At 45.4% G+C, this 25222-nt stretch overlaps 1 protein-coding gene across 1 annotated transcript in view; it reads right to left on the bottom strand.

Moving 5' to 3' along the window:
* Positions 1-25222, bottom strand: part of CACNA1E (calcium channel, voltage-dependent, R type, alpha 1E subunit) — a 424230-nt gene that overhangs the window by 5148 nt on the left and 393860 nt on the right. Inside the window, exons 40-49 of the mRNA XM_012002628.1 lie at positions 24994-25159; positions 20251-20378; positions 14956-15052; positions 12700-12805; positions 11742-11849; positions 11092-11192; positions 10691-10797; positions 5866-5977; positions 2646-2774; positions 1405-1585 (exon numbers count right to left, since the gene is read on the bottom strand). Coding sequence (XP_011858018.1) covers positions 1405-1585; positions 2646-2774; positions 5866-5977; positions 10691-10797; positions 11092-11192; positions 11742-11849; positions 12700-12805; positions 14956-15052; positions 20251-20378; positions 24994-25159 — 1235 coding nt within the window. The remainder of the gene's footprint in view (positions 1-1404; positions 1586-2645; positions 2775-5865; positions 5978-10690; positions 10798-11091; positions 11193-11741; positions 11850-12699; positions 12806-14955; positions 15053-20250; positions 20379-24993; positions 25160-25222) is intronic.

Here is a 25222-nt window from a genome sequence, read left to right as displayed (position 1 = left end):
ACCTGAGAGTGCTTGCTTCCACTCTCTCTTCTCTCCATCATGTGAAAACAGAAAGCAGACAGAGATCTGCTGGCACGTTGGTCTTGGATTTACCAGCCTCCAGAACCGTGACAAACACATGTTGTTTAATCCACCCAGTCTGTGGGAATTTCTTGTAGCAGCCTGAACAAAGATAGGCCCCTAAAAGAATCCTGGCTTCTCCAGGTATGTCAAAAGATGATCTGAAAGGGAAGCAGGGGAGAAAGGCAGGCTAACAAATTACCTATTTTGTAAGCAGCTAAGTTTGCAAGGTGCCAGTAGAGATACATATGTCAAACAATGCAGTCTATTCTGTTTCTATTTATGCTACACACAATATAGGATATTGGTTAACAATATGGCTCAGGAACTCTCTGTATCATAAATATGGCTGTGTAACTTTTTGAGGGAAAGGTGGCACCAGCAGAAGGGAATTAAGAAATTTCTGTGAACTAAATAATAACACACCTAACATAATGCCATGGTGAGAAGTCCAGGATTGAAATGAAAGGATCCCAGTGCTAGTCCCAGTTCTGCCACTTAATGGCCCTATGACATGGGACAAGTCACTGCTTTTTCAACTTTCATTTCTTTATCCAATAAAATAAAATGGTTGAGCCAGACTAAATTTTCTTTTTTTTTTGTGAAAAGCTCAAAAGAAATTCAGGCTGGGCGCGGTGGCTCACGCCTGTAATCCCAGCACTTTGGGAGGCCGAGGTGGGTGGATCACGAGGTCAGGAGATTGAGACCATCCTGGCTAACACAGTGAAACCCTGTCTCTACTCAAAATACAAAAAATTCACCGGGTGTGGTGGCGGGTGCCTGTAGTCCCAGCTACTTGGGAGGCTGAGGCAGGAGAATGGTGTGAACCTGGGAGGCGAGCTTGCAGTGAGCCAAGATTGTACCACTGCACTCCAGCCTGAGCGACAGAGCGAGACTCTGTCTCCAAAAAAAAAAAGAAAGAAAGAAAGAAAAAGAAATTAAAACACAGGAAATAATTCCAGGTAGCACTGTTTGGGTTGAAGTGTTGGAGTGGAATTGGTGGTTAAAGTTCAGTCCTCACAGTGAGTCTCTAATACATTCCTAAAAAGCCCCAGTGGTTTTGCAGAAGGCTATTTGAAAAGCTCCCTCAATTCTAATGATTTGTATAGCCCTGCTCCAGAAGGAAGGGATTGCAACAGCCTCTCTGGTGAACACAGAGGAGGGCTTTGGCCTGTTTCAGGATGTTAAGTCATATACAGGAATTGCCTTTGGTAAGGAGCATCCTTCACTTTCTTCAACCCTTGTCTCTAAATTCTTTTCTGGTTATCTACAGTGCTTGGAGAGTAAGTCCATCAGGGCAGGAGCCCACTGCCTGATGAAAGAGCTGGACACTGAAGACCTCACCTGAATCAGAGTTCAGGCGGTGGGCTGACAGCCGCAAGGAGGAGTGGTAACTCCGGCGACGGGACTTGTAGGTATTTTCACTGCTTCGCTCCATGGAGAATTCCTCCAACCACGAGGAATTTGAACGCTTATCCCGAATAGTGGAAAATGAACGTCTCATGGAGCTAGGGTCTGTCACCACCTGGAAATACAAGCCCCCAGAGAAACACAAGGTATGGATTAATGATTGAAAAGATCTAAAAGGACAGAAGCGGCAAGACTGAGACGTTGAGGAAGGCAAACTGTAACCCCTGCAAATGGTAACTTCTTTTGAATCTCTCTTGCTCAAACCTTAGCTGGTGGACACTGTTCAAGAAAGTATCCTTACGTTATGTTAACATAGTCACTGGAAATGGTCCAGGATCTTCTCTTCCTGTAGCTGAGTGTACAAAGCCAAGCAGAATGCAGGCAGGCACTGTGCAAGCTCCCACAGAGTCCTCTACCATGGGCACAGCCGGGCTGCAGCAAATACCGTGCTGCTTTGAAACATGTGACGGCAATTGTCTAAGAGGCTACCCCATGAAAGAAACATAGCTTTGCTTTTTTTTTTTTTTTAATGCCCTTGCCAGAGAAGTACCTGCCCTTCTGCTCTTCAGCCTAGGACAGCTTGCAATTTAACAAGTGCTAAGCATGTATCACTCTCGCTCTGCTGCCATCAATCCCACCTAGCCCCATTTTAAATTTCGGCATTTTGATTTGCCACACATATTAAAACAAATCCACAAAAACTTCTTGTCTCTGTCAAAACCTGATGTAAGACAGACAGAAAGGAGAAAGCAGCCAGGAAAACAGACAAAGAAATGAGGCGTGGCCTGCACTGGTTAGGACAGACAGTCCTGACACAGACCTGTGTGTGTAAGTAACTGCATATGTGCTGGAGGAGTCAGGAAACGAAAAAAGGATGGAAAAGTACACAGAGAAAATCCTGGAAAATATTTCTTGCATGGCTGGTTGAATCTTGAGGATGTATAGCCCGTCCAGAGTGAGGTATGCAATTTTGTTGGCTGGGCTGTTGTGGTTAGGGGGTCACTGAAAACACTGGAGGAGCAGGCTCTATTAGAGAAGGCCCATGAGCCAGGTTTTATTTATAGGGAAGGGGTGCGGGCAAGTCAAGGGCTCACCTGCAAATATCAGATATTATTCCATAACCCAGCTAATACAGCCCGGATGCCACTGCATTAAGGTAGGTGGTTGCTTTTTACCTGGGGATCCACAGTCAGACGTGGCATAGAGGATGCCCTCCCAGATCCCGCATGCTCCTGGGTGTCCGAAGGAAGGTAGATGCCATGGTTAGAGGGCTGCACGCTTTTTAATTCACTAACCTCTGGCTCCTGGAAATAAACACACAGCCAAGCTTGTGGGACTTGGTTTCATCTCATTGCTTCTCACGTCCAGTGGACAATTCAGCCTCCTCAAGAATGACTTTCAAAAGAGAGACTTGCAGCTTTAAGTAAGGTCTCAGTTGTATGTGTATGTGTGTTTTTGTGTGCACCTATGCGCTATATGTTCCAGACAGGAAGCTCTAGCTGGGATTGAGTGCTGAAGGTCACCTATTTTTCATCACTAAGCAATGATTCAGATTTTATTGTTTTCTGCAACAAATACTGTTGGGTATAATACTTTTCAGATATGTGAAGTTCGCTTTCAAGAAGTGGTAGCATTGGATTTTTCTTTTAATCTGAAGAAGACTTTTATCAATTAAATGGAAACCAGTATTCTAAGGGAAGTCAACAATTTCTGATGTCAACTATGTCTTCTCAAGCCTTAAGACACAGGACTTTAAGAGTTTTCTTCTGATTGAAACCATCCAAAGATGTGGTGGGTGGCTGTCAGGGATGCCCTGAGTAACACAGTCCCATGGAAGGATGATGCAAGCCACTTGCAGAATTTTAAATGTCCAAGTAACCATGTTGTAAAAGGTGAAAAGAAATTTAATAACATTGAATATATCCAAATATTAGCATGTCAACATGTAATCAATATAAAAATCAGATAGTTTATATTTTATTTGCACTAGCCACACGTGGCTAAGAGCTATTGTTTTGGGCTGTGCCAGCCTAGAATGTTATTAGGTTGGACTGCAAATCTCTAAGGTTCTGTCATTTTTGTTAGTTTCCTGGTTAAAGAATGTTAGCTTGGCAGTCGTGCATGCTCTATACAGATAGCTAGTATCATTGCATAAAGAGCCGTATGGGAGATGTTTACGTGGGCTACCCAACTAAAAGATCTAAGAACATCTTGGGCAGATGGAGATAGTACCAGAAAAAGCTATTTTATATTTAGGAAATGACATCCTCAAAACATGTAGGGCATTGCCCAAAAGAAAATGTCTGGGACCCCCACCTTAGCGTCTGTGACCATTTGGCTGAGTGGTTTCCGGTGTGTATGGGAGGGGTACTTTCCCAAGATATGTGCTATGGTGCTCTTGAGGGAGTTACAGTGTTTGTAGTACATGCTTTATACAGCACACAGTTCCGACTCCAAACAGACGTGGTAACAACACTGCAGTCTACAGGTATCAGAGGTGGTGTGAGACGCACACTCCATATGCACACACACAATCACGGCCACGCCTCGGGACATGGAGCAGCGGCCCCGAGGGATGGGCAGAAGTACACAGTGGTGAGTGTGTAGCACAGGCTGACACCTGAATTGAATTACAGACACCAGTACTGACAATGAGATGAACACATATCCAAAAAGTCCTGGCACTATGGCTCAGCCCTGGGGAACCCGCAGAAATGATGTCATAAAGTCTCCCTGTGAAAAAAAGGACACATTATTGCAATTTTTTTCCCACTAGACACATCCCCAGGCAGGCAAAATGCTGTGAGGCCTTTTAAGAATCAAACTATCTGTACCAATTATTCCACAGGTCTTGGTGCTAAGTTCCTCAGAGGGGAGGGCAGAGAATGACTCCACGAGTTCCTACCCGCCTCATCAAGAACACCCTCAGGCAGTCACTCACTCAGCCCTGGGGGTGTCTGGACAAACTGTCTTCCCCCACACAACCATGCACGATTCTCTGTCTCAGCACTCGCAGGAGACAGAATAATACATTTGTTTGAGCCACTGAGTGTTTTTCGCCCTCTGAGGGGGTGCCCATTCCATCACACGTCATTCATTCAGGGTGGCTCTGAGGCACACAGTAGCAGCAGGGAGGGATCAGGGGAGAAATGAAGGGGAGAGAAGAGCCACAGCTGAATCAGAATTTAAATGATATGGAACTCACTTAGTACAAGCTGTCTGTACAGACTTTTGCAATGGTTGGGTTTTGTCTTTTTTTCTTTTCAGTCCAATGACTGCTTGGGCTTCAATTCTAAGCTGAGGTTGGGGTGGGGGACCTTGAGCTCATGGCTCCTGAACCAGGAATAATGGTAAAGTCAATGTTTAGGAACCATATTTTAGCTTTGTATTAGCTAAGCCAAAACTTCAATCTCTCCTCTCTTCTTCAAGCTTTCACTTGACTCAATAGGTCTCTCAGGAATTTTTGGTTTTTTTTTTTTGAGATGGAGTCTCGCTCTGTCGTCTAGGCTAGAGTGCAGTGGCACGATCTCGGCTCCCTGCAACCTCCACCTCCCAGGTTCACGCCATTCTCCTGCCTCAGCCTTCCCAGTAGCTGGGACTACAGGCGCCCGCCACCACGGCAGCTAATTTTTTTGTATTTTTAGTAGAGATGGGGTTTCACTGTGTTAGCCAGGATGGTCTCAATCTCCTGACCTCGTCATCCACCAGCCTCAGCCTCCCAAAGTGCTGGGATTATAGGTGTGAGCCATTGTGCCCGGCCAGGAATTTTACCATTTATGCTAATAAACTCATTTTGGGGTCAGGGAAGTGACTTTAGTGGCCTGTTACAATGTCTTTGAATTGTGACCAAAAGGGACAATGTGACTGAACCCACACAGAGCAGAGGTAGGACAGTCTTCTGTGCCTCCTGGCAGGGAGCTTGTCACTGTGGCACATGCTGCTGCTAGGTTCTAGAGGAGGTGGGCATCACTAAGGAATGGTATGGGGCATTCGTGTGTCCCACAAGCTGTACCTAGGTACACTAAGAGGCAGGGTTGGTGTCACTCATTCTCTGGTGATGCATCTTCAAGCTTCCCATCAAAGGCAAGATTTTGTATGTGACTTCTGGTCTTACACTTGATACTCAGGGCCATAAACAAAGAGGGCTTGGCCTAAAGCAATTTAAGTTCCTGCTGCAGGGAAGGGACCTCTGGGACTATAAAACCTAAAGAGGGAACATTGTCAGAGCACATGAGAAACTGGGCTAGAAAAGGGCTAAGGCAGGACACCTCCAGGGCAATTGGCTAAACTACCAGAATGGATATTCCTGACGGACCATGACTATGTATTAAAATTAGCAAGAGGGATTAGGAAACCACGGAAGTATTTTTGAGGTCATATAACTCATGCATTCACCAGAGACTGCTGTTCCTGGAACTGTCCATCATCGGCGGGGTCCATACAAGCCAACTGGAATATCTCCTGGGGAGAGAGTGGACTCATCGAAGGGTATCCACTCCGGCCACTCCTGAAAAGCAATGTCAAATCCAGAAGTAATGAGGGACAGTAATGTCACGGCTGCCACTAGCAGTTCCCACTCCAGTAGGGCAACACCCTTTAGCCTTGACTGGCTTTTGTAAACCTAGTAACTTACACATGGCTAGTCCTGAAATTAAAAAAAAAAAAAAAGCACTGGAAAAGACAGAGACTGGTGTTTTCAACCTGCATCCTGCCTTTGGAACCATTCATTATTCTGAGGACTAGCATATCTATGACAAATGACATCATTTGTCACACTCAGCCATATGGAAAACCAATGCTAGATTGTAAACCTGTTTCTGCTCAGTTTCCCCATTTGGCAGAGAAACACCCTAGTTTACGCAGTGAACAGTTTGTTTCAGTATTAAGCAGCCATGGTCTTTTAAAAATTTTTCCCTACTCACAGTAAGAATGTGGTCTTGTTTTGCCAACATCCCTGGCTGAACAAAACAATTCAGTCCAATTCCATTGCCATTTATTGAAGGACTACTGTGTACCATACATTAAGTCTGTTGGTTCGTGAACTGAGAAGGAGTTCTGATGTGGTGATGAGATGAAAACCTCTTGGTTGATGGCAATGTAGGAAGAGGTTTAAATGGTGGAGAGAAAAGAGGACAGAGACAAAGTCTGCCCAGTTGTTTAGAGGCCTCCAAGGGAAAAGAATGGAGAACTGGCACAGTAGGCTTGTTGTTAAACCACTGTCTAGTACTTCCAGACACTCTTAACCTGATGGGGGAATCCACTGGGCTGGTTAGGAGAGAAAGAAGCAGCCAAGCTTTCTGGAGAATGTGGTGCCTGTTGCCAAATTATTGGCTGACTGCCACCAGTATGGTAATAGCTACCATCTCACCTGCTCAAGAACGCAGAGTGAGCTTCCAGAGTATGGCAGGAAGGACGGGGTAAGTGGCTGGGTAGCAGCTCTCTTGGTGGTGGAGCTAGGAGGGAGAGATGGGATACCATTTCTTTTAAGTCTACTGCTAATGACTGCATCCAATGGAAAACTCAAGGCATGAGCAAGGATTGCCAGTTACTTAAAAACAATCCATAGGTATGAATTTTAGATTACAGAGGAAGATCAGAGTCTTCCTCTGTAGAAGAAGGTGAAGAGCAGAGTCACCTAATCTGTCCGCTTGCTTCCAGTGACAGCTTTTGCTGAGTTTTCACGATATTTAAATGACCTGCCTAATGTCAGTCATCTTCCTCACGGTGGCATCTCCTGAGAACCACTGGGAATAAGATTGAGCACAGCCAGTAAAAGAATGAGTTCTCGGCTTTGCACTGTGGCTCACACCTGTACTCTTAGCACTCTGGAAGGCCAAACCAGGACGATAGCTTCAGCTCAGGAGTCCGAGACCAACCTGGGCAACAAAGCGAGACCTGTCTCTATAAAAAAAATTAGCCAGCAGTGATAACACATGCCTGGGGTGGTCTTAGCTGCACAGGAGGCAAAGGCAGGAGATTCACTTGAGCCCAGGAAGTCGAGGCTGCAGTGAGCCGATTGTGCCACTGTAGTCCAGTCTGGGCAACAGAGTGAGATCATGTCTCAGAAAGAAAGAAATGGGTTCCTTTTTGTCCTACAGAGAGTAAATAATTATAGAATCCTCAAGAGAGGGAAAGGACCCTTGGAATCACTTAACAGAGTTGAATAACCAGAAGCCAGAGTGATCTCCTACTTTGAAAACCTTGTCAAGCTGGGGCACAGAATCCAGAATTCTGAACACAGCCTCCCTCGCGATCTGGTCCCTACCTCACTAACCTCCTCTCATACCACTTTCCCCTTTGCTCCCTGAATTCGAGACACGCCAGCCTCTTTTAGTTCATTGGATAGGCTAGGCTTGTTTCTGCCTCGAGATTTTAATAGAGGCAACTCCAAGGGTGCAGAACACTTCACTCCAACTCCCTACCGCCCTGTAAACTCTTTCCGTAATTAAATCACTGAAAATGCAACTTTTCTTCTTTCCAATGTCTCTCTGTTTAATGTCTGGTTTTCCATCATATTTGAGGGAGTGACCCTATCTGTTATGTCTACCACTGTACTCCTAGATCAACCTCTACTGAACAATGATGCATTGCTCTAGAAACACAGTTCTGAGGAACCAGCCTGCTGGTCCACCAGTGTCCCCATGTCAGGAAATATACCAACATGCACCTACCAAAGGCTTCACCCCCGAATCTTCTGCTTCCTCCTTCCCCTTTAGTCCAAGTAGCAAATCAATCACCAAATCCTATCCAGTCTATCTACCAAATATCTCACATCTGACCATCTGTCTCCATCTTGCTAGTCCAAGCTACTCTCACTGATAATTTACACAACTGTAATAACCTACGAAATTGTGTTCCTGCCTCTAGAATTGCTTCCCTCCAATCCCTTTAGTCTATACTGAATTTTAAAAAGCACACATCTGATCACATCATTGTGATGCATAAAACCCCATTATCCTAAGACAAAATCCAACCTCTTTGTCCTGCTTATAATGCCCCCAAAATACTAGCCCCTGTGTATCTCTCCAAATCTGTAACTTAACACATCCTCTGAGCTCTCCATGCTCCAACCATCATGACAGATTTTAGGTTCCTTAAACTTACCATACTTTTTCTTACCACTCTTGAAGAGCTTGTCTTCAAGTCTCACTCAAATGTTACTTCCTCAGGAAGGCCTCTCTAAACCCTCAAACTGGGTGAGCTGTTTCCATGACATCACAACAGCCCACCCTTCAGCATTGTTTGCCTGTATTGTTCTTGTAATTTCTTCTTCCAGATTTGTCTCCATAGGGACCTGTTCTCTGCCGTAGCCCCAGTGCCTAAGCCAGCTCTGGGGCCATATTGGCTCTTAAAAAATATTGGTAAAAATCAATGAGTAAATGGATCAATAAATATATGGGAGAAAAGCCAGAGTGATCCTATGGTGGGGGGTTAATTTGTATAGCAAAATGTAGATAAAACAGAGATTGCAATTTAGGGGGTGTGTCCCCCATTTCTAAGCCAAGGACTGGCAAAACAAAAAACAAACAAAAAACAGCATAAACCCTTCCAGTGGAGAGGTCCCACTGTTCCGATCGTACTTCCTTTCTCCCTCCCTCCCTCCTACACAAGCAGAGGATAAACACTGACTTGTTTTCTGTGGACAGGAGAATTCACACCCTGCACTTCATCACATCAAATTATATATATATACACACACACACACACACACACACACATATATACACATATATAGTATATATATCAAATTATATATATATATAAACCAATGGCCTTGGTCATGACTCTTCGTCTTGTCTTCTCTTCCAAAGGTGTTGGACTTTGATATCTGAAAGCAGTGCTTTTCAAAAACAGATCTCCAGCACCACAGGCAGAAAGAAAGAAATGATCTGAGCAATTCCAAATGACTCTGACAGAGGTCTCATTCCCAAGTCCTGGGTATCACTCTCTTAGTAATTAAGATATGCGATTTGGGCCGGGCGCGGTGGCTCATGCCTGTAGTCCCAGCACTCTGGGAAGCCGAGGCGGGTGGATCATGAGGTCAGGAGATCGAGACCATCCTGGTGAACACTGTGAAACCCCGCCTCTACTAAAAACACAAAAAATTAGCCGGGTGTGGTGGCGGGCGCCTGTAGTCCCAGCTACTCAGGAGGCTGAGGCAGGAGAATGGCGTGAACCCGGGAGGCAGAGCTTGCAGTGAGCCGAGATGGTGCCACTGCACTCTGGCCTGGGCAACAGAGCAAGACTCCGTCTCAAAACAAAAAACAAAAAACAAAAAACGTGATTTGGTGATTCCTGGTTTTGTAAGAACTGGGACTTTGTTAAATCCAATCACAAAAGCTCATTTACATTGAGTAGAAAGACTGTGTTCTTTGGGTGCACACTAAATGCTGATGACAGAAATACAATGTTATGAGATACATATGCTATAGTAGATTAATTGGGGCTAAGGCTTATCACTCAGAAGGATGGGAAAATTCCTTCATTTGTGTTTTATTTTCACTCCTATTATAGAAAAAGTAAGGTCCCTTTCTGAATAAGGTCCCTTTTGTTTATTAAAGAAAACATGGTGTAGGGAAAACACTCTGGGGTCAGAAATAAGGAACTTAAATTTCAGCTCCACATTCTACTAGCCATGACTTTAGGCAACGTAGTTAACCTCAGTTAGTCTCCAGTTTCTTCATGTGTAAAGTGGTGATATTAATATATACCTCCAGGGTATAGTAGGCTGCTAGAGTGGGAATCAAGTGAGATCCTGCAAATAGTGTCTCTAGAAGTGTCAACCTCAGGGAAAGCAGTTACTACTGGTTCTCTTACACTCAGCCAGCATGGCACCCGTGAGGGAGGCTCTATCTTCCAGCAGCACACTAGATCCACAGGGAAGCGATAGCCAAGAATTAGAGAGGAGATTAGTCTTCTTCGCAACAGAACTACAACTAAGACCCAAGTATATTAAAAGACAAGTGAAACTCCCTTCTTCTATTGTTCATTCACAGTGATCGCCGTCTCTGATGCTGACCACAGTGCTAAGTATGCTTAGTCTGCTTTTCTCTTACTCCTGCTGAAAATCATTTTAAGATATTCAACCTCAGAAAAACGATCACTCAAGCTCAGAGTGTTCGTTCTTGGGCCCTTCTGAGCAGTGAGTTTTGGGGTCTGCACAACAGCATGGGTGACAGATTGCAAGCAGCCATGCCAGGGATGTTTTGGTGCTACTCACAGGCCTGAAACGGGGTCCTGCTGGAGGTAAGGCAGGGCTTTGGCATTAGCAATGATCTCCTGAGGCAGAGATGAGGGCTCCATGCGTTGGAACATGGGGGCATTTTTCTGGGTAAAAAGAGGGAAGGAGAAGAAAAGAATTCCAATCACTACGGAGTTTGCTATGGGGAAAATACAATTTACATGGATAATACAGGCACATAATTTATCCCTTGTTTGACCATTTTAACCTTTGATCCACTGGGTTTCTAATTCCACGTCACTACAAAGTTCTTGGGCCCTGCACCCATTACTGCTGCTTCTAAGTCCTTGCAGGGCACTATGCCCCAGGGATGCACAGGCCTATCCCCTCCTGCAACTCCTCGTGGCCCACCCACTTAGCATGCTGGCATTGACCTTCACCTGTTCCTCCAGCTGCTGCCTCTGCTTCTTCACCTTACTCTGCTTATAGTAGTCCATGATCATCATTGCTGCATAGATTTTGCCCACAGTCAGGTCAGAGGCTAAAAACACAAATGTGGCACGATGGTGAAGAGGGAGAAGATGATGGGATAGAGTGAGGAGCCTCTAAGCTTTGTTACCCACTCTCTGGAACAGGTCTGCGCTGTCAGTCACCCATTCATCCAGCATATATTGAGGGTCCCCATGGTCCCAGGATCTGAGGATGCAGAGTGCATAGGTCCCCTGATCTGTCCTCAGGGGGCTTGCATGCCCACCTAGTGATGGTGATGATACTGAGGATAAGCAGTACATGAGTAAGCATCACGCCTACCATTCTAAATCTCTATAGCTAAGTGACAACATCCTTTCTCCCATGAGGGTTTGCTGAGGAGTATTATGTGGAAGGAAGGAGCTATACACCCAGGAAGTCTCATCCATAACCACAGTGACCTATCTTAAAGAACATGTTTTCAATTAATAAGCACAAAAGGGACTTAAGGATAAAAGGGCAAACTTCCCTTATCTCTTTGATCACTCTGGGTTCCCCCAAAAGACGTAGCCTTCATTTGCTGGGCCCACAGTGACAAGGATACCCAGGAGAAGACCCAAACCTTTGGGCATGGGCACAAGCAGATCCAGCATCTTCTGGGATAGGTGAGGCCAGATGGCTAGGGTCTCCTTTTGTAGCTCTGAGTCTAGCTGCTGCCTGTCTGCACCACCTAGAATAAGATAAATTACTAATAAATAGAATAGACCCGGAAATAACCAGGACTGAGGGAAAAGGTGGAGGTAGGAGCTGAATCAGCAGGGCACCTCATATTTTAAGAAGAAATCTTGGCACTTAGTGACAGTGGATCTTGCAATACCAGATCTTTCTGCTGAAGAAGCAGAACACATTTTGGCTCCCGTTTTCAGTGACTCAGGGATATTCTGCCAAGAGATCCAAGACCCTCAGACTAAGAGCAACTTCCTCATTCATTCTAAAAGCCTCCCGGGTGCTCAGTGTATCAGCCGCAAGTACATTCCTCTGCCTTCTTATCCATACTGCAATCCTTCCAGCAACCCTAACTCCATAGTCTGAGTGATCTGATTTTAAAAAGGATTTAGATTGCACAAGAGCAGAAAGGCTAAAGGTCCACCTGGAGGTAGTAGTAAACCTGTTCTCTCCTAAACCAATGATTAGAAATCAAGAGGAATAAAACACTACCGTGGCCTCTATGACAGCACCTTCTGCCACAGACGCCTCTCAAGACTTCAGAAAAATGAACCATATATGGAAAAAAAAAGGACAAAATTAACCTTTGGTCAATAAATATTTCTAGAATACCTATTGTGAGCCAGACACTGAAGATCATTACTTTTAAAGCTGAAAGAAGCCCTGGAGATGATCAAACCATTCATTGTACCAGAAGAAAATGGTAAATATTAGTTGAGTCAGATACTTGATGTTCAGATGACTGCATTGTTGTATCCTTAGCTGGATAGATGACAGTTCAAATATCTCCATCCTGTGCCACCTGCATGAGTTGTTCCAGAATTCCTCCTTCCCACCTCCCTGCCTAAGCTTACCTTTGGCAATTTTAATGTCCAGAGCTGTCCGGATCAAAGCCATAAGTGTGGAGGTGAAGTGGACCGTCATGTCCTCAGCTACTGGCATGTTCATCAGGACCAACCTCTGTGTGAAAGAGAAAAAAGAAACAGCAGGCAAAAAAAAAAAAAAATTGAAAGACACCTTAGTGAGAAAGGAAGAAAAGGGCAGAGGTCAAATGCACAGACAAAAAAGAAGGGCAAGGATCCCCATCCCCTGCCCCAGTCCTTCTCTCCCTGCTTCTCACTGAAGGCTTATTTGCTGCTTTCTTTTTTTTTTTTTTTTTTGAGTTTGTTTTTTCTCCACTGAGGGAATGATGCCAAATTCCAAAGGGAAGGAGCTTCCCTAATCATTCTGTAGGGCTCCCCCAATGGAGTCCTAAGAATGTCTTTGATAGGGATGGGAAGTGATTTCTAAAAGAAGTGTCTCAAGGAAAGGAGCCAGCTCTGGGAGGTGGCTCCATTCCCTGTTCAGGGCTGCTCCATATTTCCACTTGTCCCATGAATACCCCCTGAAACTCACATGGAAATACAGTCAGAAATGAGATTTTGCTTTGCTTATCTAACTTGAAAGATGCATCCTGGTGCCCCCTTTTTTGAGTCTTTAATAGATGAAATTTGCCAGCACATGATTGAACATGCATAAGTCCAACTTGTCTAAAGGATGAGGTGGAGCAGGGTGAACGAGGGGGAGAGTGCAAACAGGCTCTGGGGTAGGAGGATGGGGAGAGCGGAGAAGACAGAATGAGAGAAGGGTGGCCCAGGCAGGAGCAGAGTGGGCAGGCCTTGTTCCCCTCACCCAAAGAAAGGGATCACACTGAAATGGCCAAATCCACTTTCCAGAGAGTATCTTGCTTTTGGAGTTCTTTTACTTTTCCTCCAATCCCCGCTCCCCTTCTCCCACTAAGCTTCATCCCAGATGTACAAATTCAAGGCCACATTCTACCACCTGGTACTTTTGGATGTGGCCATTGTGAGCAAAAAGGATGCCAGCCCCTAAGCTGTGCACGAGGAGCCATGTACTGGGAGGAATGAGGGTCCCTAATGGCCATGTTCCAGTGAGATGCTCTCTGGGGCCATACAACTTGAGGTAGCAGCAGGAGAATGTCCTCTGGCAGAACCACCAGCCTGGCAGAGAGGGAAGTACCTCTTCCCAAAGAAGGATCTCTAACGTTCCATTGCAGCATCCTGCCTAAAGCTGATGCCACATGGTGTCTTAGAGTGGAAAGCCAGTTTCTTGTTTGGATTTGAGTTCCATCTCTCTCCCACTTCTTTAAACATCTAGAGGAGTGGAAACATTACTATGATGTGTTCCTAGGTAAATGAAAGAGCTCCAGAGTTCTGGGTCAGTCTAAATAGCAAAGGGGAACTGACAGTAACTATTACTAATGGGTGGCAAAACAACTCATGTCCGAAAGCTATGAGCACCCCAAGGGCAAATGACTCCCAGTGTGTATAATCTCTAAGCAGCAAGCCATGGGGGAATCCACCCACAACTCCGGGGCCAGGCCCCATAACTATGTTATGCCAGTAAGTCAGATTTAATGCTGAATACAACTTGTGCCCATGATTCCCCTTCATTTTGAGTATTTCCAAGAGAATTGGGTAGCTGGGTTAGTGGGATAGAGCTGCATTCCTTAGTCTATCATAGGATGGAAGACAGGTTCCTCTTTTCTTCTTAGACCTAGAAGGAACCTATGCCATTCTTCCTATGTCATAGGTGAAAACATTTGTTATGAGTTTTCCTCTCTCCTAAAAATTTCTTGTTTAAAGTAATTTTCTCCTAACAATTCCATGTATAAAGGAATTTCTGCATGATTTCCTTAATTTATCTGATTAAAGATATTTCTTTGCATATGAGCACTGATAGCTGTTTTGCTGTCGGCTTCCTTCTTGCCCATATATGCCATCCCATAGGCCACCACTCTGCCTCCTCTAAAAGGAAACACATCACTTAACACTGCTTGTCAGGTAACTCACTCACAAGAAGCCACACAGTTGTAGAAACACAAAATACCACATAAAAAAACATGTTGAACAGTATTAAAAACCATTCCTTGTATTATCTCATGACTTCGTCCTGGGAACCTTCCTGACTCTTCAGTCTCATCGTGCCTTTCCTCCTTAGTTCCCTCCTCCGCCTCCCCAGCCTGGCTTCCTCCCCATCTTCTGGCCTCCCCACAGCTAGATCCCATTTCCTGTTGGTCTCTAGCCCAGAACAAAGAAGGGGTGGTCTACCTTATATGCCACTTTGGAGGGACATCTCTTGCCGAGGCCTAGCGGAGGTGACATGAGAGTCAGCATTTCATACATCTCAGTGTAATGGATGCGGCCACTGCTCATGGAGGGTGGTGAGTTGGGATGGGGAGGGTTAGCGGGGCAGGGAGGTGGCAGGGAAAGGAGAAGGAAGTGGGGCGAAGGATGCAGACAGGTAGGAGAGGAGAACAGGCATTCCCAGAGAGCAAAAACGAACAAAATACAGAAAACAGGAGAAGAAAAACAAAACAAAATGGACAAACGGGAAAAGAATAGGAAACCTGTTAATCAAGGCAAATCGTAGACATGACTCCATCCTGGTGCGGTTTATATCATGCCCCACACAGACCCAGGAACACTGGTGGCAACCTTCGGTCCCTATGACTCTCCATGGGAACAGTCACGGGGACTCATTTTCTCCTCGATTAGCATTCCCCTGACTTCCCTGTTCACTTCATCCCTCCTCAATACAGCACAGCTTATTTTCAATTCCCAGGGCTGTGTGTGAGCGGTATAAACCGGATAGACGGTGCTCCAGCCATGGGTTGGAGTTTCTGACCCCGGCTGGGGCGCTGGCCTGAAAGTCAGGCTATTCTCCACTGAACCCACAGGCAGAACGTCGTGTATCCCCCCTCTGTGGTGTGTGTGCAGCAGGAGGCGGCGTCTTGCACTGAAGGTGGTGGGCTGTGCTTGCTGCTCAAAGAGTTGGCCCCGTTGCTTCCACCTGGCTCTGTGGACAAGACTGCTCTTTATTCCCCAGCATGTGCCAGGTCGATGGCATGCTGGGGACAGAAGAAACAAAAACAGGAGGAGGAAGAGCATCTTGCATGCCATGCTACCCTCCCCAGCTCTCCCACATGCGGCTGCGGGTTTCACCAGGGTGGAGTTTAAAGAGTCTCAGCAGAGGCAGCTGTCCAGCCTCCTGAGTACGGAATCACTGTGTCACCATCCCAGGCCAGCTGTATCCCATTGTCCAGGCTGGCATCCTTCCTAAGCCTAGGTCATCTTCCAGCTGCCTGGGCAGTGCTATGCCCCAGGGAGCCCATGCTTCTCTCCACTTGCACCAGGAGAGGGTTCCTTACCTAGCAGGCTTGGCCTTACATAGGGGCTTAGTAGAGCCATTGGGATATAGAGAGTTCTCTGGGTATGGCAGAGTTGAGCAGGGAGGTTCTACTCACCCCTGAACAATATCCTTGGTCTGACAAAGAAGTGACTTGGAAATTATGACAGCCCTTTCAGATCCCTCACAGCAACCCATGGCAGGAACCTAAGGCATGGACTCTGCTCAGGAGTGCTTCATTCACTGTGATCTTCCCAGACTCTCTGAGCTATTACTACCTTCTTCCACACAGCACCAAATCCATGCCTCTTTTACCTACTCTCACCTCTTGCCCTAATTCTTTGTTTCTCACCCCTTCTGTCCTATAGCTTTCATAGTCATTCTGACCAGACCATCCAGGAGCTGGGAGGGGGGATCACTGGGATCATACTCCATACGTTACATATGGGATGATGACGCTATTTTGCTAAAACGAGGCTTCTCTGTCTCCAGTGAAAATAAGCCAGAATTCTTTTGCTGGGTTAAAAACATTTCTGCATTCTATAGAGAAAGGAGAGGTCCCTCTGATTATACAGACTAAGGTGGACCTGTGTGTGTGTGTGTGTGTGTGTGTGTGTGTGGTGTGTATACATGTACATACACACACATACATGAGTGTGTGCATGTGAAGAAGAGAGTGATCACATTGGTCTTCATATGAAGTTCTTAACTCTTCTGCCTTTTCCCCAAAGTATACCCTTCTGCTTATATAACAGCTGCTGGTTCTGGAAGGGTTTGGACCTCTTTAAACTCAAAGGAAAGCAACATGAAGGTTCCCTCATGTGGCACAGTGGTGGTGGAGCAGAGGACAGAGAGGAGGGGTTAGATGTTGCATCCCACGGCAGGTCATGGCTGGGGACTGGGAGGCAAACCTTGCAAGCCACCCTGTAGGGGCAGTTCTCTCCCAGGCCCAGAGGAGGCGAGATCACCCGCACTAATTTGTACATATCCTTATACGGGATCCTGCCGCTGTAAAGGAAGCACAGGTGGGTTAATAGGACACTCAGAGAAGGGTGGGAAATAAATGACAGCTTAGCCATGAAGAGGATGGCTGAAAGAGGTCAGAGCAGCTTCTTTCCTTGGGCCTGGCAAAGCCAGACCAGGAGAGACTGAAAACAGTAAGCACCAGAGAACCATTACCTTGCCAAACTGTACTGCTGCAATTTTCTAAGGAAATCAGTGCCCATTCAATGCCAAAGGGAACTGCCTAATGACCAAGAGCACCCCATGATACCTATCTGGCCCACACCTGGCCAGATGCAGACACAGCCCTGGCTCTAGCTAGGCTTCTAGGAACAAAGCCTGCCAATTCACAAATGACTCAGACTGCTGTCCAGAGCAGATGCCAGGCTGCCTTGAAGTGGACTGCGAACTGTTTGCTTTTCACAGACACTGATTACAGTCAGTTACTCAGACCCGCTTGTCAGGGGCAGTGGAAAGTCAGCGGCTTTCTGCAGTCTGGAAAAGACAAATTTCCCATTAGGCTAATTAGCAAGGAGCACAGCTGGCATGAGGGAAATCACAAAGGGCTTTGCTTCTCTTTGTGACAGATTTTTCTGTGTTCAGCTTGGGCAAGTCTTCTCTACTCGGTAGGAGCCTGCTGAGGTCTGTGTTCAGAGAGCAGCCAGGGAGGAAGCCATGAACACTCTCCCCCCCAGCCCTCTTCCTGCCACTCAGCCAACAGCAGCATGGCTGGAGTCAGCCAAAATTCTAGCTATCTTACCAACCTTTTCCCCAGGAGCCCACTAGAGAGTACTAGCTTCCTATGGAAGGGACAGAATTAATGACTGATTAATTTTCAGTGGCTACAGCATCTTCTCTGTCAGGGTCCAGAAAAAGAAGCAACACCCAGGAATTTGCAGGTCTGTATACACCCTGGTACAGACCAGGGTTTCCGCTGGAAATTATCAACACAGCCATCTCCACCTCTGTGCATTCAGTCCTTGCTGGCAGCCATATGGAGACTACTGTTTCAGCCCAGCTTTACTCTTTCTAGGCTTTTTGAAATTTGAGGGTTGATTCCTCCTCCTCTTCCGGATAGCAGCTCATCAGTACCTCCAAGTCTCCCAACTCTTGAGGTAATTTAGCCAGTTGTCCTTTCATTTTGCCTTAGTGAGATCGGGAAGTAGATGAGTTGGAAGTGGCTATAGACTGACATTTTTTGCAACTGGTATCAGTCCTCCTTTTGAAGACATTGGCTCACGTTACTTTTGTTAGTCTTCCTCACCCACCTTATAAAGAAAGCCAACCAAACTCTAACTAGAATGAGTTACACTGTGAATTTCAAAGCACACAGAAGAAATTCTTTGTCTTTCTGCTCTTTCCCAGTCCACATGTCTGAGTCTCATGTTTCATCCTCATGGAATCATTTCTTCCCAGCAACTAGAATGAGTAGGGAGAAGCATGCTTTATACACATGGCATTTGGATCCCAAGATAAGTGAAACCACAAGAAGCTGGGGTTTCTGGAAGCCAAGGATACCTGAGTGAGCCCAGATGAACAAGGGACTTTTTTCTCACAGTTGGTTTCTCCTCTCGGGTGAGTGAAGAGGTCCCTTCTTAGGCTCCCAATCCCATAGATATCCATGGTTACAGAGGCCGATTTTCTAGACATTCCAAGTAGCATTCCCGTGTGGTTATTGTTGATTATAATAAGTTACACACATGATTTAATATCATCCTCACAACCACTTTGCAAGTTATGTAGGTATCACGATCGCCATTTTACAGATAAAGAAGCCCAGAGTGGTTATGTGACTTGTCCAAGGCCATGGAGCTGAAGACACGCAGGCCTGGCTGCCTTCTCCTCTAACACACTGCCCATCGCTTTCTAAGATCTATTAACTAGAAAGTAAGACCAGAAAGAAAAAGCTGTTGCTCAGCCATTGTAATAGGAATGAATTTAGATAACTCTGTACCCTAAGTCATTAATAATTAATGAAGGAAAGAATTCTGATTCACCCTTCCAGTCGGTAAAACAGTGACCCAAGTTCAACAGCCTCACCAGAGGATAGATTTTTGGGAAAAGTCTCTGATCATGAAGGGGGTTCCAGGTGGAAGCAACTTGGTCCATGCCTGTGAAGGATAACATTTCTTGTAGTATTTTTCAGAGGGGGACCAGAATGGATAGAAGATTGGTGAGTTAAGACCCAAAAGCTATGACCTGGAACAGGACAGTTCCTTTGGAGTGAGCATTCACAGAACTCTCACCTTGTCCTCAGCCATGAGGGCCAAAAAAAGGGCAGTATTTTCTGCCTTTATACTCTAAAGCAGGGATTAGCAAACGTTTTTGGCAGTAAATTTTTTGACAGTAAACTATAGGTTGATGCAAAAATGGCTTGCAATTACTTTTGTTCCAACCTAATATTTCTATAGTAAATACTTTCAAATTTGAGGACCATACCATCTCTGTCACAATCACTCATCTCTTCCTTGCAGTATGTAAGCAGCCAGAGACAATACATAAATGAATGGTTGAGCTGTCTTCCAATAAAACTTTATTTGCAAAAATAGACAATTTGCCCATGGGATGTAGTTTGCCAATCCCTGCTCTAGAGCCTAGAAGGCATGCTATCACTTCAGAACTACTCAACAGCAAGAGAGACAGTAAAGAGGTTATCTTCACCAATTCCTACCGTTTAATTTAGTTCCATGTAATAAAAATCCACAAATGTTTAAGGGAACAGTTGGAAGAACAACTTGTTTGGTTTTTTTAAAAAGAATAATTTCAGAGTTATATCCAACTGTATCTGCTGAGAGGAGTGAGAAAGAGAAAATGCTCATAGGCACTGATCATGGTGGCCAGATGTCCAGCTGGCCAAAAACCCTTGTCAAACCCCCTGGTAACTCAAAGGAGTCCACTAAACCATTGGCAGAAAAAGATTATGGGAAACTTCTCTTGGGATTGAACCCAAATAATCTGAGGTGAGGCCTGGGTGATAAGACCAGCCCAGGAAGGGAAAACGCTGTCACAGAAGGAAAGAGAGGGGAAAGGAGGATTCAGAAGTCTTTGGTGACTCGCTTGATACCAGAGCCTCTTCCATGGGCCACAATCAAGAGGAATCTCCTTTCCTTCTGCATCAGGCAGGCATTTGGGTGGCTCCAATTCTGACCTCTTCCCTGGGAACTCCAGAGACCTTTGCTCTGGGCCCTGCTGGGATGGCTGAGGGGCCTACGCACCATGCTGCTCGGTCATATTCTGCCCAGACGCGGACAAACTCGTCCAAGTGGTGAGGCCCCAGGATGGAAGAGTCCCGAGTCAGGTACTCAAAGTTGTCCATGATGACGGCCACGAACAGGTTGAGCATCTGAAGGGCAAGGGGAAGAACAGGGGTTAGGGGAAACCTAAAGCAGAGCTCAGGAAGCAGGAAAACAGGCTTCAGGGCAAAGAAAAGAATTCAAAAGTTTGTAGGGCTGAAGTTCCTAGCTCAAGCACCACTGATCTTGCTGAATGCAACACGTTTTCATTATTTGTACCACACTTTCATTGTGTAAGCATTCTTACTTTACATTTCTATGCCACTTCATATTTGTAGAGTACCCCACAGTCACTTTTATTATCTGTTCCATTTATTTGTTACTGTGGCAGGAGAGGGACCACCAGCAGCCATCACATTCTTGAGGGCTAGAGGAAGTCAAGGCCAGATGGCAACCTTTCCTCCCTAGCCTCCCCCTTCATTCTTGATCCATAAAAGCAGCCCAAAGAACAACTAGTAGGATGTTTTAGAGCTGATGGCATGGTCTACTGTTGTGATGACTTTAAGCTGTTCTTGGCTCTAAAGCAGTTTGTATGTCCCTACTCTTCCATGTATTTGTTTAGCCAGCCTTTACTGTGCACCTACTATGTTCCAAACAGAGATTCAGGTGCCAGAGATATGAGATAACAAAGTTCTTGTCCAGAGGTATATTCCCATGCCTAGCACAGGGCTTACAGCACAGCAGGGCTTCACTAGATGTGGTTACTTGAATGCTCTTCAAGACTTATTTGGTATTGAGTAGAGACTGTGATGTAATGGAAACATACAAATGTGACAAATTTTAAGAGCCATGAAAGAAGCATATGCAGGTTCCGGTGGGGACAAAAAGGAGTGTGAAGGCAACTTCTCCTGGCTGAAGAAAAAATGTATAAAAGAGTTGATGCTTGAGTACCGTTCACCAGATAGACATGGGCATGGAGGAGGGTGTTTTAGCAAAGGAGCCAGCACAGAGGTGTGCAGGGACAGGGAATAGCCAGGCATCTGCAAGGAGGGCAGAGCAGCTGGATCCAAGTGCCGGATCACAGAAGCATCTCATACACTGAGCTAAAGAGTGTAGACCAGGATCAGTGAACTGGTCAGATGGCAAATATTTTAGGCTCTGCAGGCTGTGCGGTCTCTGCTGTAACTATTCAGTTTTTCTGTTGTAGCACCAGATAGATCATCTGTATACAAATGAACATGGCTGTGTTCTGGTAAAGCTTTGTTTATGGACACTGAAATTTGAATTCCATGTAATTCTATGTCATGAAACATCATTCATCTTTTGTTTTCTTTCCTCAACCATTTAAGAATGTAGAAGCCATTATTTCACTGGCTACACAAAAACAGGTGGTAAACCTGATTTGTCCCAAGGGCTGTAGTTTGCCAACCACTGATCTAGACTGTTCTGTAAGCAACAGGATCTACTAAAGGGGTTTAGAGAGGAGAGAGATAAAGGGACATTTGCATTCAGAAAGAACTCTTGGTAGCAGCATGTAGGGTGAGTGGGAAACCAAGGAAAGATGTTGCAGTACTCCTGAATCTACCAGGGGCAGGACGACAGCAAGGACCAGAGCAGAGTTAACAAAGGTGGAATCCACTGATGGTCGACAGCAGTTTCCTTGTTTCCTGGCTACCCTGCTCACCCATTCACTGTATTTCTGGCCCAGGTTCTTGGCTGTTCCCAGTTAGTGAGATTCAATGGGATACCCTCCGGTGACCCAGGCCTCAACTAGTCATTAAATCCCATTTCCCTGGGCACTGTGGTTGGTGATCCCATCAAAACTAATAAAATGGTATTGAACCTTCAGGGCAAAATAATTCTTCTTGTTGCTCTTAAATGTGTGAAAATGTGAGGTCTAGAGCTGCCACTACAGCCATCTTGGGATGTTGATATTTGTACTCACAAGGTTGGAGCAAGGTGGAGGCAAGATCTGTAAACGGAGAGAAACTGGACCTGGTGATATCATCTGAGCCCCATATTAAGCCTGCTCTGCCCCAGGACTCCTCATTTACAGGAGCCTGTAAAATCCCACTTTACTGAATCTGGATTTAGCTGGGCTTTCTGTCTCTTGTAAGTGAAAGAGTCCTGCCTGATAGATAACAACTGGTAGGAGAACTGGAGTCTCTGTTGTGGACCCCCAGGTCAAGGTGGCCAGGTGCACAGAGGTGCCAGATATGCACACAGGGTGTACAGGATAAGGAGACAGTGTGGAGGAAGGACATGGTTGGAGTCTCTCTACAATACACAGACTGCTGGTCACACCTAACAGCCAGACTCGACTCTTCCTTTCTCCTGCTGCCTAGAGTAGAGTAGAGATGGATGGCTGGAGGTCTAGGTGTCTCCTCTTCCTTGAGGATGAGGGACACACCACAGAGGTGATGGAGCAGAAAGCAGGAGTAGGTCTGGGGCCCCAACACCCCTGTGGAGCACCATAACCAGACTGCCTGCCTTCCTCCAGACTTCACTGATATGGAAGGGAAATCAGCATCCCTCCTGGTTAAGCTGCTGTTATCTGGAGATTTCTGTCTCATGCAGGTGAACCTAATCCCAACACAGGCCTGTCTTTCTGCCTCTAAGGTTGGAGCCACAGTGAATTTGTTCAACCACTGCCTGGGTTATAAAGGGTTTCCCATGTATCCAGACATTTCTTTTGTACTCTTTTCAGGGTACCTAGTATTAATGTCAACAAAAACTATTAGCATTGTTACTGCTTTTCATTTGTACAGTCATTAAGAGTGTAACGTGTGCAGTCACACCTATTACTTGTTTTTACGCTTGCTCCAACTCTTTTAGAGGCAGGTTTAATTACCATCACCCCTCAAGGACAGAATTGCTTTGGATTCACATTTGTATTCTTAGCTTCCAGCATAAGGCCTGGGGCACATCGTGGGGGCATCAGTAAATCTCTGTAGAGTGGCTGGTTTGAGTTGAGAAGCTGTGTGACTTGTCCAAGGTCACAAAGGCAGTCTCATATAGATCTGAAAGCAGATCATCTCATACCGAATATAGCCTCATTAAAAATAACAGTAATGTAAATTATGCAGCACCCTCTGTCTCAAAATTCCAAAAGTACCTTTATGGTCTCTAATTAATTTCCAGTTTTATCTTTGGTTTCTTTCAAATATTTATTATGAAACACTTAAACCATGTGAGATAAAAGTAAGACGTCTACATGTGCTTCTATCTGCTCCATTTCACCCTAGCAGTGAGCACCGATTCCTGGAAGCTGAGAGCCAGTTTGACCCCTTGACTACTGGTGACTGAGGGATGGGCCTTGCTGAGAGTGAACCTCACAATGGCCACTCAATAAAAATGTACTGAAGATGTGAATAAACGGAAAACTCCCATCAATAGCATTCTTCTAAATTTCAGAGATTTTTTTCTTTATACATTATACTTCTATATTTGTAAATAAGATACTGTTGTGTATTCTTTTCTTTTTATTGAAAAACCTTTCACATACATAAGAAGGAAGTATATTAAAACACATGGATCAGTTCATTGTGTATAAAACGCTATTATTAAGTCATTTTTTTCTCCCATTTTATAGATGCTATAAAAGGGCTATTAAAGGGCCAAGGCTAGCAGAGGAACAAAGCCAAGACTACTGCGTGGGCTGCCCACATCTCCCGTTAGCTCACTCCCTGCCACACTGACCTACAGGCAACACTTAATGGTCTTTCTGTAGCCCACCCCCTCACTGGAGACCTGGACATGTGGGAAGTTTCAGTCCCCTTGGGATCACTTGCAAGGTAGCAATCCCTGGACATAAGACAATTAATTCACTTTTTGATGCATGGTCGTGAAATTGACCACTTTTCAGTGGTGTCACTGTTCTAGTTTTAGGTTTTTGTATAGCCAGTGGCATTAGCAGTGAAGTTGAGCTGAGGAATTTCAGAGTGACCAGAAACACTAAACTGGCCCCTTTATTATTCTATTTATCACTGCTTGTCTGATACGCAGGGTAGAAGTTTCTGGAAGTGGGTGTGCTGAGTCATGCTTTCTCCAAAAGAGACTTAAGAGGCACCTAGGGTTCCTCACCACTTTATAGGTGGGTGTGCTCCACATATACTACTCAATATTTACTAACACCCAAAGCAATCAAGCAATCATATTCTTTATCATCTATCAGCTGGTCAACTACCAAATGGAATAACATTACAAGTCAAGAGAGAACCACATTTATTCCATTATCATCATTCTACTCTTATCAATGCTATAGCCTTGCATTTTCAGGTACCTTTTCTCAAGCAGTTCAAACATCTCCCAAAGAGAATATATCCATAGACCTACTTATAAGATAAAATGCCTGAGATATGACAAAGAATTTACTCTGAGTGTTCATAGATTTGATATGAAGCTCAGTGCACTGAAATATGCTCACCTTTCCTTTTCACAAAAATATTTCCCTAGAAGCAACAAAGACTTTTCTTAATCATTGAAAATCACCCATCCAGGAGTCTGACAGGCACGCTAAGCTCCAAGAGTTCTCCAAAGGACGATCTAGTTCTTAACCTGGGCCTGGGTGTGAGTGTGTGCATGGTGGGGGTGTGGAGAGAGGGGGATAGGAGGGGAGGGAAGTACAAACATACACTGAAGTAAACATCTCCTGTCTGTGTATCAGAGGGTTGGGGGTAGGATGGGATGGGCCATATCGCAAGGCAAGAGCACAATGTTGCTCACCAAGAAGGAGCAGAAGAAGATGAAGGAGACAAAGTACACGTAGGCCAGATCGGTGCCGCAGCGCTCGTTCTCGTTCTGCCCTGAGGGTGCGGTGGTGTCAGGCTCACAGCCCTTCTCCCCGAGGCATGACAGCATAATCTCCTGCCAGGCCTCACCTGTGGCACTCCTGAGCCCAAGAGACATTTTGGTTAGCAGGAACAGGTCTGCAGATCCTATTACACCCTTGTTC

The sequence above is a fragment of the Mandrillus leucophaeus genome, unplaced genomic scaffold (assembly GCF_000951045.1).
Source record: "Mandrillus leucophaeus isolate KB7577 unplaced genomic scaffold, Mleu.le_1.0 Scaffold691, whole genome shotgun sequence".
In the NCBI taxonomy this organism is placed as follows: domain Eukaryota; kingdom Metazoa; phylum Chordata; class Mammalia; order Primates; family Cercopithecidae; genus Mandrillus; species Mandrillus leucophaeus.
Note: the sequence above shows the minus strand (reverse complement) of the source record. Positions and strands in the feature narration are given on the sequence as shown.